This window comes from Nelumbo nucifera, chromosome 2 (assembly GCF_055504915.1).
Source record: "Nelumbo nucifera cultivar China Antique chromosome 2, China Antique-T2T, whole genome shotgun sequence".
Lineage (NCBI taxonomy): Eukaryota > Viridiplantae > Streptophyta > Magnoliopsida > Proteales > Nelumbonaceae > Nelumbo > Nelumbo nucifera.
This window is the reverse complement of record NC_142650.1, coordinates 63,961,280-63,974,202: the sequence shown is the minus strand read 5'-3', so window position 1 is coordinate 63,974,202 and position 12,923 is coordinate 63,961,280. Positions and strand designations below refer to the sequence as shown.

The window sequence follows — 12,923 nt, the reverse complement described above, 5'->3', positions numbered from 1 at the left end:
TCTCAATTTTACCCTGATATTCGAGCCTCAAATATTCTCACACCAAGAATTTTTGGCTGCACTGCCTTTGTTCATGTCCATAATAAGGGGAAATTAGACCCACGAGCAATCAGGTGTGTCTTCTTGGGATATTCCCCAACTCAGAAAGGTTATAAATGTTATCATCCAAGCACCAGAAAATTCTACACCTCCATCGATGTCACATTTGAGGAAGGAAAATCTTTTTTCACTCAACCTTATCTTCAGGGGGAGCCTTCATTATGGAAGATAAGGCCTCGGATCTACTCTCCCTAGATGTATTACCCTCCTCACAGACATTCAATCGTCAAGAATCACATCCCTCTGAGTCACATTCCTCTGAGCCCCACATTCCCGAGTCTCAACAAGAGTCAAACAACCCGACCATTGAACCAAATTCGGACACTGTTAACCCCACGAATGATGTGCATGATGATGTGAGATATATGCAGGTTTACTCTAGGAGGAAAAATCCAGATCCTCAACCTGTGCAAGTCTAAGATTCAACTCCTAATCCTAGAACTGAGGGATGCTTAGAACCTGAACCTACACCTTCACAGTCTGAGTACGAGTATGACCTAACTATTGCACTGAGAAAAGGAACCGGAGAATGTACCAAACGCCCATTGTACCCTTTAGCCAAATATGTATCATTCCAAAGATTCTCTAAATCCCATAAAAGTTTTCTAGCCAGCCTTAACACCATTCCAATTCCTAATACTCTAGCCAAGGAACTTTCTAATAAGGAGTGGAGAAAAGCCATGAGAGTGGAAATGGAGGCATTAGAAAAAAACAACACATGGGAAGTTGTGGATCTACCAAGAAACAAGAAGACGGTAGGTTGTAAATGGGTGTTCACAATTAAGTACAAATCTGATGGGTCATTAGAAAGGTACAAAGCACGCCTGGTAGCCAAGGGATATACACAGACTTATGGGGTAGATTATCAGGAGACTTTTGCCCTAGTAGCTAAAATGAATACAGTAAGGGTGTTACTGTCGTTGGCTGCTAACTATAATTGGGATTTGCAATAGTTTGATGTAAAAAATGCGTTTCTCCATGGTGATCTAGAAAAGGAGATATACATGGATATTCCACCGGGTTTTGGAGAAGGCATTAAAGGGAACAAAGTTTGTCGGTTGAAGAAAGCACTATACGGTCTCAAACAATCTCCGAGAGCATGGTTTGGAAGGTTTACGAAGGTAATGCTGAGAACAGGTTACAAGCAAAGTCAAGGTGACCACACATTGTTTATCAAACACATAGCTTCAGGGGGAGTTACTGCACTATTAGTCTATGTGGATGATATAATCGTCACTGGGAATGATAAAAAGGAGAAGGAAGCATTGAAAAACTGTCTTGCCAGAGAATTTGAGATAAAATACTTGGGGAGACTAAAGTATTTTCTCGGAATTGAAGTTGCACATTCTAAACAAGGCATCTTTATCTCTCAACAAAAGTATGTTGTTGATCTTTTGAGAGAAACAGGAAATATGGCATGTAAACCAGCTTCCACGCTTATAGATCCCAATCATAAACTTGGTGAAGCCAACGAGAATGCAAGTGTAGACAAGGAGATGTTCCAAAGACTAGTTGGAAAACTCATTTATCTTGCACATACACGACCGGATATTGCATATGCTGTAAGTGTAATAAGTCAGTTTATGCATAATCCTAAAGAAGTTCATCTGCAGGCTGCTCATCGAATTCTGCACTATTTGAAAGCCAATCCAGGAAAAGGAATTTTATTCAGAAGAAATGGAGGACTGACTCTTGAAGCATATACAGATGCCGATTATGCAGGATCTCCAGTAGATAGATGGTCCACTTCTGGTTATTGTACCTTCTTAGGAGGAAACTTAGTCACTTGGAGGAGTAAGAAGCAAAATGTAGTGGCTCGGTCAAGTGCAGAGGCAGAATTCAGGGCTATGGCACAAGGAGTGTGTGAATTACTCTGGTTGAAGATAATTTTAGAAGACCTGAAGATTCCACGAGAAGAGCCTATGAAACTATATTGTGACAACAAGTCAGCCATCAATATTGCTCACAATCCTGTTCAACATGACAGGACGAAGTACATCGAAATTGACCGACACTTTATAAAAGAGAAACTAGACAGCAAGTTGATTTGCACTCCCTATGTGTCTACAAAAGGACAACTGGCCGATGAACTTACTAAAGGGCTCAATAGTATAGATTTTCGGAGAATTAAAGCCAAGCTGAGAATGGAGGATCTCTATTCACCAGCTTGAGGGGGAGTGTTGGAAAACGTGGGGTTATTGGTTCAGATCTGAAAATAGAATTGTATATATTCCTAGGATCGTGGAAGGATTGATTTAGAAAGTTTTTTCTTTCTATTTCTTTCTTTCTTTCTATTTTTGTACTTTCTATTTTCTCTTCTTTCTATTTTTTCTTCTTTCTATTTTCTTTTCTTTCTATTTTTCTTTCTTTCTATTTATTGCAGTAGTTTACTGTATAAATATGCCCATTGGCAATAGAATGAAACATATCAGTATTCTACCATTCCAAAACAATAACAACTGAAATAACAAACTAACTCCAACTGACACTACCATGACTGAAACAAATAATTACACATACTGTCCTACGAACACAGTGGGGACCACAGCTGTGGGGTCCACATCAGTGTTCTCTACAAAATCTTCAAATAAGATACCTTACAAAGAGTCTGGAATTTAGAGTTTCCTAAAGAAAGAAAATTAGAAGAACTTGATCAAATTCACAAATCCCATTAAAACATGAGGACTTAAGAACATAAGTATGATTGCTTATTTCATCAGATGTATAAAAAAAATCCCATACAAGGAATATCCAAGATTAAGAGATAGTCAACCTCTTTGACACTTAAAGCAGCTCCACCTCTAGAATCTCCATCCAACTTTGTCAATATAGCACCAGTAATTCCAATCTCAAGATTGAATGCTGTAACCAATGCTGCAAATAGGAGTACCATAAGAAGATAATCAGAAGAGGAACTTTTAATTTTTATTATTGAAAAGTAAAGGTTAATGTGCTAATGCTGGGAAAAACATGCTATACACAAGAACTTGCAGATAAAAAGAAAAAGAAAAACATAAATCAGAAAAAAAGTCAAAATGATTTGGTTCCATTCAATCTTAGGATCGGAAACTCTGAGAGCCCTTCAGCTTAAAAAATAGTGTCCAAAAATATAGTAAGTTGAAAACTTTAGCTTTAATAGTGCTGTATAAACTTCTCTAATTCTCAAAAATTATGTCTCTTTAGCTTCCTTCTAAAGCATACGACAAATTACAAACAGAAGGAGCTTCCATTGCATGGTAGTAGTGTCATAATGGAACACTTATTAGGCATTTAAAGCAGGTAACCAAGATTAAGAAACTGGATTTCACTAGAAATTTTGTTTCATAGTATAATATATTTGCTAAATAATATTTTAAGAGAAGCAATGCTGCTAAAGCATGTTTGGCTAATGATAATGGAATTTGCAAAAATGAATTTTTTCTGTATAAAAGAGCTTAAAGGGATAATTTTCCCTAGACAGAAAAAAGACATGCTTCAGCAATAATATTCTTTTATATTTATCAATGAAATATTTGAAGCAGGTTTTTTACTTGATTTTTCAAGTAGGTTTTCTTATTACTACTAAATCATATGGATGGAATGTTCTTACCATGGGATGTTGTAGAGTTAATTATAAACTGGGCTTGTGCTTTAGGAGGTCCCTACCCCTCAAAGTGGCCCTTCTCTTATCAGTTTCCCTTCTTTTGTATTTTGCTTTATTCAATTAACAATTTACAACAACTTAGGTTGAAAAAAAAAAAGAAAAAGGTTAAATAAAAAAACAAGGGAACAATATCTGGCTACACAGTAACATCTAATCATTGAGGTTAAATATTTGCATAACACCTCAAAAAGATTATTGCACTGACCCACTGACTATCAGCATCTATTGCTTGTGAGAAGGGTAAGCTTTGGCAGATTGTTCAGTAACTTCATAGAGTAGGACAGAAGCTGAAGCACAGTTAAACTAGTATAATCTTGGCAGAGATATCCAAACAAAGATCCTAAGACTTGATTTATCTAGTTTTGGTAGAATACCTAATGCAGTGGATCTACATGACTAAGGACTTTGCTACCTACCACCAACCTCGGTTGATCAAAGAGTCATGACGGCATTCCTCTACCTAGAAGTAGAAGATGAATCCATCTCCGAATGGAACACAATCCTGGATCAATGTTTTTGTGACCACTTTGCTCACAGAATTCAAAGACCTAATAATTTCTCTTACAACTTAAACAAATAGCTTCATGATGAAAATACTAGACCCTGTTTGAGTCTTTGAGAGACTAGCTAATCAAACTTCTTAGTGTGTTGAATGATGTAATACACTTTGTAGTTGTTGAGTTTTGGGCTGATATAACATGTTTTTTTATTTACATAGCATAGTTAGGGAGTTATTGGACCTTAGGCCCATTAGTTTATGTTTTAAGTTAAGAGTGTTTTTAAGCTCTCACAAGTAGCCGACTTACTAAGGGCATACTTGTCGTTGTACTCTCTTTTATTTATGAGAATATAATCTAATGAAAGGGGTGGCCAGACCTAATTCTGAGCTTCTCCCAGTCTCTTTTATCTCTCCTCTCTCTTTCTCAGCTGAAACCTTTTCTTCTCTTTCTTTTCTTCTTTCTTTTACAGTTTTTATATCAAAACAGGTTGTCCAAACTTTTCTACTGTAGTAGTACATTGTTATCTTCAAGGGTATGTTTCTTCTTTTTGCTTTTAATTTGTGTTTTATATATATGCATATATATAGATATATATGATAGGGCCGATACTAGATAGACCCTGATTTCTTCTCCTCTGAAACTCTCTTTCTTCCTTCTCCTCTCTCTTTGTATACTCTTGCAGGCATCACATGCATATTATAGTTGGTATTAGAGCTTCAAGAGTCGGAAATACAGTGTTGTTATGATTCTAAGCTCTATACCCATGCTGATGTCAGCAGTCTTCAAGATAACTTCAGTAGGTTTATAATCAGTTTGCTCATCTTTGAAGTAAAAACCTGGATTCTGGTAGAACAATATTTATGGTGTTTTCACAATGAAATCAAATCAATTCAGGACTATTTCTTGATTTTTGTGAATTTTATGAAGAAAAACCAGAAAAAAAATAGTTTTAAATATTTCAAAATTGTGTAATCACATGTGGCATTTGTAACAATTTAGGTCAGAAGATTTCGATTACATAGAAGCTTTTTGAAGTTCCAGAAATGGTCTTGCATGATTCGGAGAACTGTTGAATATTAGTTGAAGTTTTATGCTATGATACTCAGATATGTATGCATGGCTAGTCTACTGGCACCAGACATGATATGTACTGGTATGACACTGGATGCCAAAAGAACACTTCTAAATATTGACAAGATGCAAGTCTTGTGTAATGAAACTGAGACTGTTTTTTTTTTAATTGTTAGCAATGAAACCTATCTTTGAAAACATAGAAAGATGATGTAAATAATGAGTTGTATCCCCTTCTCTCATATCTGTGCCTGTGTCTATCCATATCTAGGTATCATAGGATTTTTATGCTTGACATCAGCAACCCAAGACAGTTATTTCTTTTTCCTTTTGTCATTTCAATCTAGCCAACTATGTTGGTTTCAGTTGATTGCTTGTGGAAGATTGCCTGTGTCTATATCCATATCTAGGTATCATAGGTTTTTTATGCTTGACATCAGCAACCCAAGACAGTTATTTCTTTTTCCTTTTGTCATTTCAATCTAGCCAACTATGTTGGTTTCAGTTGATTGCTTGTGGAAGATTGCACGAATTATTTGAAAGTTTTCTGTAGCTACAACAGTATAGCTGGACCTATAATTTTGGCTTAGTAATCTGTCTAAAAAGCTAGATTAAATTATCATATTCAAAAAAATAAAGAAAAAAAAAGTCTGTTGCATAGATTTCTTCCTTTTCTTAATAAATAATAACTTACTATATTCAAGAAAATCTATCTAAAAATCTGTTAGTCTTGTACTTTGCCTGCTGCATAGATTTAATTATTGAATGGTTCTAGTGGTTGTAACATGCCTCTACAAAGGATACCTCTGATATTTGAGTAGCAATTTCTCATTAGGCTCCATTTGTTTGCAATGCAGATTTTAACCAGATAGAAATTTTGCATCCATTTGGAACCATCTAAAAACTAGTGCAAATTTTGCACCACTTTCCTTCAACCTTAATTCTTTCTCATATAAAGTGGGGATTAGGGGTGGATCGAGCTGAGCCAAGCCAAATATCTAGCTTTCGAGCTCGGCTCGCCAAAAAACTATGAGGCTTGAGCTCGATTTGAGCTAGAGACTTGAGCTTGAATTCGGCTCAACTCAAAAGCTCATAAGTTCGAGCTCAACTAGAGCCAAAGTTCCTATAAAAATAAAAAAATATACATATCAAAATTATTTTTTATTTTACATATAAAAAATTAAGAATTATAAAAACTAATTATTATTATACATATAAAAATAAATATATATATATATATTATTATATATAATATTTTTATTGTTCATTTATATATTTGTATATATATTGTTTATTTATATATATATATATATATATATATATATATATTATTTTTTATATGTATAAGATTTATATATAGGCTCGATTAGGCTTGTGAGCCTCATGAGCCGAGTTTTATTGGGCTCGAGCTCAGCTCGATTAACAAACAAAACTATATATTTGGGATAAACCAAGCCGAGCTCGAATAGCTTGTGAAAAGCTCGACTCGTGTCCACCCCTATTGGAGATCACATCAATTTTCTCCCTACCTTTCTCCTTCCTCCCATGTCCATTCTCTTTCATGTAAAGTGGGAACCACATCAATTTACTTCTTGTAAACAAGCAAAACAAAGCCTGTTAGAGTCGACTATAGAAGGGTAGTCTAGTCTTTTTACTTTTTCTTATGTGCTAGATGTAATTACTATTATATTCTGAAGAAATAGTTGGTTAGCCACGCTCTAGTGTGTGTGGTTTCATACCCACACCTAGTTGTTTCTAATTTCTTTTATTAGTAGTTTCTAATTTCTTTTTAGTAGTTGCTAATTTTTGTTATTAAGTTTCTAATTTCTGTTAAGTTGGGCTGGCTGGCCTTATTGTTTCTATTTTTTGTTTATTTCCTTGTCTTGTAAGGATCCTAAAAGCTATAAATAAAGAAGTGTATGGGGAAGCAGATCATTCACCACTAAACCCCTTCTTTCTTTTCTCTCTCGCTCTCTCTCTCTCTCTCTCTCTCTCTCTTCTTCTCTTCAAACCTGTAATACAGTAAACAGTTCTTCTTCTTTCAAGTTGGTATCAGAGCCTTAGATCTAGGGTTTCTCATGTGGATTTAATTCAGCCAACCACATGAGAATTGTTTAGGGCTGAAAGTTCAAAAAGATCCTTATTTCGGCTGATTCTTGGAGATTGCAAGAAGGCTTTAGCAGGAATCATGTGGAGCTTCTTGTAATCAGGAAGAATCAGACAGGAATTGAGTGATCAAGATTGGAGGTGTCGATCAGTTTTTTTTTTCTTGGTTCTTTGATCAAGATTCAAAGTGCTGACAATAATCGATTGATCAAGTTTGAAGACTGAAGGTAGCAATCAGTTTTCTGGGCTTTTTTTCTTCATAAAGTACCTTTTCTTGAGATTGATACTCAAAAGGACTTTGTTATTCATTCAGAGAGGTACGGGTAGAAAATCTCAGGACTGATATCAATCCCAGGACAGTAGTTGACTGTTATCTAACTGCAAAATCATTGTCCCAGGTCGGCTGTTATCAGCCTTGAAATACAGTTTTTTCTTGTCGCAGTGGTTTAAAGCCTCTTCTTAACTTAGAATGGAGTACAAGAACCAAGGGGAAGGTGCTTTTGGGACTGGTGGTTCAGGTAACATGACTGAAAACACCTTTCAAATTACAACTGTTAAGTTTGATGGATCAAACTACCTGGAATGGAACCAATCAGCTATGATGGCTATTGGGGGTAGAGGAAAATTGAACTTCTTGCTAGGGGATGTGAAGGAACCCTCCAAGGAGGACCCTACTTATGCTAGGTGGGTCCAAGAAAATTCTTTTGGTAATGACATGGCTGTGCAACTCTATGCAGCCACACATCAGCCGAAACTATTTGTGGACCAAAACAGCCAAGGAAATATGGGATGTTATGAAGAAAACTTACTCTCAACCTCTTAATGTTGCTAGGGCTTATGAGCTAAAATGTGAGGTTAAAAATCTGAGGCAAGGAGAGAAGTAGGTCTCTGTTTACTTTTCAACCTTAAAATCCCAGTGGCATGAAATTAACCATCTTGAAACAATTGAGTGGGAGAGTCAGGAAGATGCACAAACATATAGAAAGCAGGTTGAAACTAACAGAATTTTTGAGTTCCTAGCTGGTTTGAACTCTGAATATGACATTGTGAGACAACAGTTGTTGACAAGAGATAGTGTGACTTTATCACAAGCCTATTCTCTAGTGCATAGTGAAGAAACTAGGAGAAAGGTTATGTTGCAACAACAGCCCTCCGAATCAGCCTTGGTAGTAGTTAGACCTAAATCTAAGGGGGATAAGGAGAAGAATGAAGCTAAGAAGGACTTAGTGTGAACACTACAAGAAACCTAAACATACTAAGGACACATATTGGAAGTTGCACCCTCATCTAGTTCCAGCAAAGCTTAGAAATAAGAAAGGGAATGCTAATATGGCTGTCAACACTAATAGTACAACTTCATTAGGCAAGTCCAAGCTGCTCTGACTCAACTAAAAAATGAAGTTAGTAATTCAGCTCAGCCTACATCAGCTCCACAGCCTACTTCAGCCCTTGCTCATACAGGTACAAGAGCTATTGCTTGTCATGCTTCTGTCCCAAGTAATACTAGACCTTCCTGGGTAATAGATTCAGGTGCTTCAGATCATATGACCAGCATATCTACTCTATTTAGCACCTATTGTTTATCCTCTGAGAGAGACAAAGATTCTATTGTTGATGGCTCTCGTGTACCAATTTCTGGCAAGGGAGACATCAGATTATCAGATACCATCACTCTATCCTCAACTTTGCATTTCCCCAAGTTTAGTGCTAACTTACTTTCAATTAGTAGTATTACTAAAAATCAAAACTGTTCAATAACTTTTTTCCCTGATCAGTGTATTTTTCAGGATCTGGAAATGAAGAAGGTGATTGGGATTGGCCGTGAGATGAATGCAATCTACCTACTGGAACATTCACAGGGAGAGCAGAGTGAAGCAGGGAAATTGTTTGTTTCTCAGTCTTGTAGTAAGATTATGCTTTGGCACAACTGCTTAGGTCATTCATCTTTTCGGTCTTTAAAGAGTCTTTTTCCAAACTTGTTTAAGCCAGTAGAAGTGTCTGGGTTAAAATGTGAAAGTTGTGAACTTACAAAACATAGTAGATCATCTTATCCTTTAAGTAATAAAAGAAGCAACCTTCCTTTTGAGATTGTGCATACCGATGTTTGGGGGCCCTACCATACTCCCACCATGGGGGGGTACAGATATTTCTTATTATTTGTTGATGACTATACTCGTTTTTCATGGGTCTATCTTATGCACTCTTGAGATGAAGTCCCCTCTCTGACCCAAGCTTTCCATCAAATGATCCTAACTCAATTTGAAACCAAGATCAAGATTCTTAGATATGATAATGCCAAGGAATACTTTGCAAAACCTTTGGCATCCTATCTCCTTGATCATGGGATCATTCATCAGAACACCTGTCCTCACACACCTCAACAAAATGGGGTTGCTGAGAGAAAAAACAGACATATTTTAGAGGTAGCCAGAAGCATCATGCTCAACTCCAATGTTCCCATATGCTTTTGGGGAGATGCAATCCGTACGGCCATATACCTCATTAACAGGATTCCTTCACGGGTCCTAAACATGCAAACCCCATTCAGTCTTCTGTATCCAGATAAGGACCTATTCACTACTCCCCTCAAAACTTTTGGGTGTACTTGTTTTGTTCAAATCCTTGGACCTCATTGCTCCAAGTTTGATCCCAAAGCCACTAAGTGTATTTTCCTTGAATATGCACAAAATCAAAAAGAATATTGTTGTTATGAGCCAGTTTTAGGGAAGCACTTTGTGTCCATGGATGTCACCTTCTTTGAGGATATGTTCTACTATCATAAGGCTTCTCCTCAGGGGGAGAATACTGAGGAAGGGATTTCAGTTCCAGCTCCAAGAGTTCCTTTACCTGTCCCGGTTACTGAGGGGAGGAGTTGCGAAGAAGGTTGTCAAAAATGCAGGGAGTTGAGGGTGTATCACAGAAAGTGGTGGAGGCAGGTTGATTCTCGTACTCAACAGCAATCCAGGCTAGTTCCAACATCTTCTACAGCTCCAAATCCAGACACTACTACTGCTCTCACTATTGATCCCATTGTTACAAAAGTTCAACCTTCACCAACAAATGACCTTGATCTTCCAATTGCTATTCGTAAAGGGAAGCGTCGTTGCACCTCATTCACTGCCCATTGCATCTCCAAGTTCCTTTCCTATAATTGTCTCTCAGAATCCTACAGATCTTACTTGGCATCTATTTCTTCTATTCCTATACCCAGAAAAGTGCAAGAAGCTCTTTTGATACCTGAATGGAAGGAAGCAATGCAAGTAGAGATGGATGCTCTTGTCAAGAACAACACATGGGAACTAGTTAACTAGCCTGAAGGGAAGAAACCTGTTGGATGCAGATGGGTGTTTACTGTGATATATAACTCTAATGGTACTGTAGAGAGGTATAAGGCCAGATTAGTTGCAAAGGGATTCACATAAACTTATGGCATAGACTATACAGAAACCTTTGTACATGTTCCAAAAATGAACGCTATCAGAGTTCTTCTATCCATTGCTGCAAACTTCTCATGGCCACTATTTCAGATGGATGTTAAGAATGCCTTCCTCAACGGAGACTTGCAAGAGGAAGTATACATGGAGTTACCCCCTGGTTTTTATAGTACAGAAGCAGGAAAGAAAATTTTCCTTTTGAAGAAGGCCTTGTACAGGCTGAAACAATCCCCGAGAGCTTGGTTTGATAGGTTTAGACTGGCTTTGGACAAATTCGGATACATACAAGCTCAGTCAGATCACACCCTCTTCTTTAAGAAGACAGGTCATTCCTTGTCTCTACTTGCAATCTATGTAAATGACATTGTGATAATAGGAAGTGACACTAGGGAAATTGAAACCCTTAAACAACACCTTCACAAGGAATTTGAAGTGAAAGACCTAGGAAAGTTACACAATTTCCTAGGAATTGAGGTAGCTCGATCTAAGCATGGGCTCATGGAATTTTCATCTCCCAAAGGAAGTATGTTCTAGACTTATTGGAAGAAACTGGCAAGTTAGGAGTGAAACCTGCTAATACTCCCATTGAGCCTAACCATAAGATAAGTGCGGAAAGTGGAGAACTCTTTGAGGACAGGGCTATGTACCGAAGGCTGGTTGGGAAATTTCTTTATCTCTGTCTAACCCGAACAGATATTTCTTATGCCGTCAATGTTGTCAATCAATTCATGCATTCTCCTAGGACCACCCATCTCCTTGCAGTAGAAAGGATACTTGCCTACTTAAAGAGATGTCCAGGGAGAGGTATACTCTTCAAGAATAATGGTCATATGAAAATAGAAGTGTATATAGATGCGGATTGGGCTGGATGTGTTGATGATAGGAGGTCCACCTCTGGATATTGTGAATTTATAGGGGGAAATCTTGTTTCCTGGAGAAGCAAGAAACAAAATGTTGTTGCTCGCTCCAATGCAGAAGCAGAATACAAATCCATGGTTAATGGTGTTGCAGAAGTGTTATAGCTGAGATCCTTGCTTAATGAGTTGGAGGTTGATTATGAGAAGCTTCTGATGTTGTATTGTGACAATCAAGCTGCAATTAATATTGCCTACAACCCTACACAGCATGACAGGATCCATGGCTAATGGTGTTGCAGAAGTGTTATAGCTGAGATCCTTGCTTAATGAGTTGGAGGTTGATTATGAGAAGCCTCTAATGTTGTATTGTGATAATCAAGCTGCAATTAATATTGCCTACAACCCAACACAGCATGACAGGACTAAGCATATCGAGGTTGACAGACATTTTATCCGAGAGCGAGTCGCATCTCAAGAAGTATGCCTTCCTTACATTGCCTCAGACATGCAGTTAGCTAATCTCTTCACCAAAGCAGTCACAAAAGGCAAATTGGAAACAGATCTACGCAAGTTGGGCATGACAAATATCTACTCCCAACTTGAGGGGGAGTGAAGAAATAGTTGGTTAGCCACGAGTGTGGGGTTCCATACCCACACTCAAGCTCTAGTGTGTGTGGTTTCATACCCACACCTAGTTGTTTCTAATTTCTTTTATTATTAGTTTCTAATTTCTTTTTAGTAGTTTCTAATTTCTGTTATTAGAAGTTTCTAATTTCTGTTAAGTTGGGCTGGCTGGCCTTATTGTTTCTATTTTTTGTTTATTTCCTAGTCTTGTAAGGATCCTAAAAGCTATAAATAAAGGAGTGTATGGGGCAATAGATCATTCACCACTGAACCCATTCTTTCTTTTCTCCTTTCTTCACTATTTTTCTCTCTCTTTCTCTCTTTTCTTCTCTTCAAACCTGTAATACAGTAAACAGTTCTTCTTCTTCTTCTTTCAAGTTATTCTAAGTTAAGTGATGTGTCCCACACTTAAGTGGGGGCACAATAGTCATTGTGTTTCTTGTTTAGAAAACTATAAATAAATCTGGCTGACTAGAGAGAGGTGAATTCTCTAGTTCGAACCAGTCTTTCCTTCTACCTGTTCTTCTCTTCTCCTCTTGCTTAATTTTCTTCTTTTATTATGAAACTGAAGCATATACAGATCTGAACT

The 12,923-nt window shown here is 37.2% G+C and overlaps 1 protein-coding gene across 1 annotated transcript in view; it reads right to left on the bottom strand.

Moving 5' to 3' along the window:
- The window catches only part of LOC104607660 (signal recognition particle subunit SRP54, chloroplastic-like), an 88,877-nt gene that overhangs the window by 44,349 nt on the left and 31,605 nt on the right, over positions 1-12,923 (bottom strand). Inside the window, exon 9 of the mRNA XM_010273339.3 lies at positions 2,873-2,973. Within this exon, the coding sequence (XP_010271641.1) occupies positions 2,873-2,973 (101 nt within the window). The remainder of the gene's footprint in view (positions 1-2,872; positions 2,974-12,923) is intronic.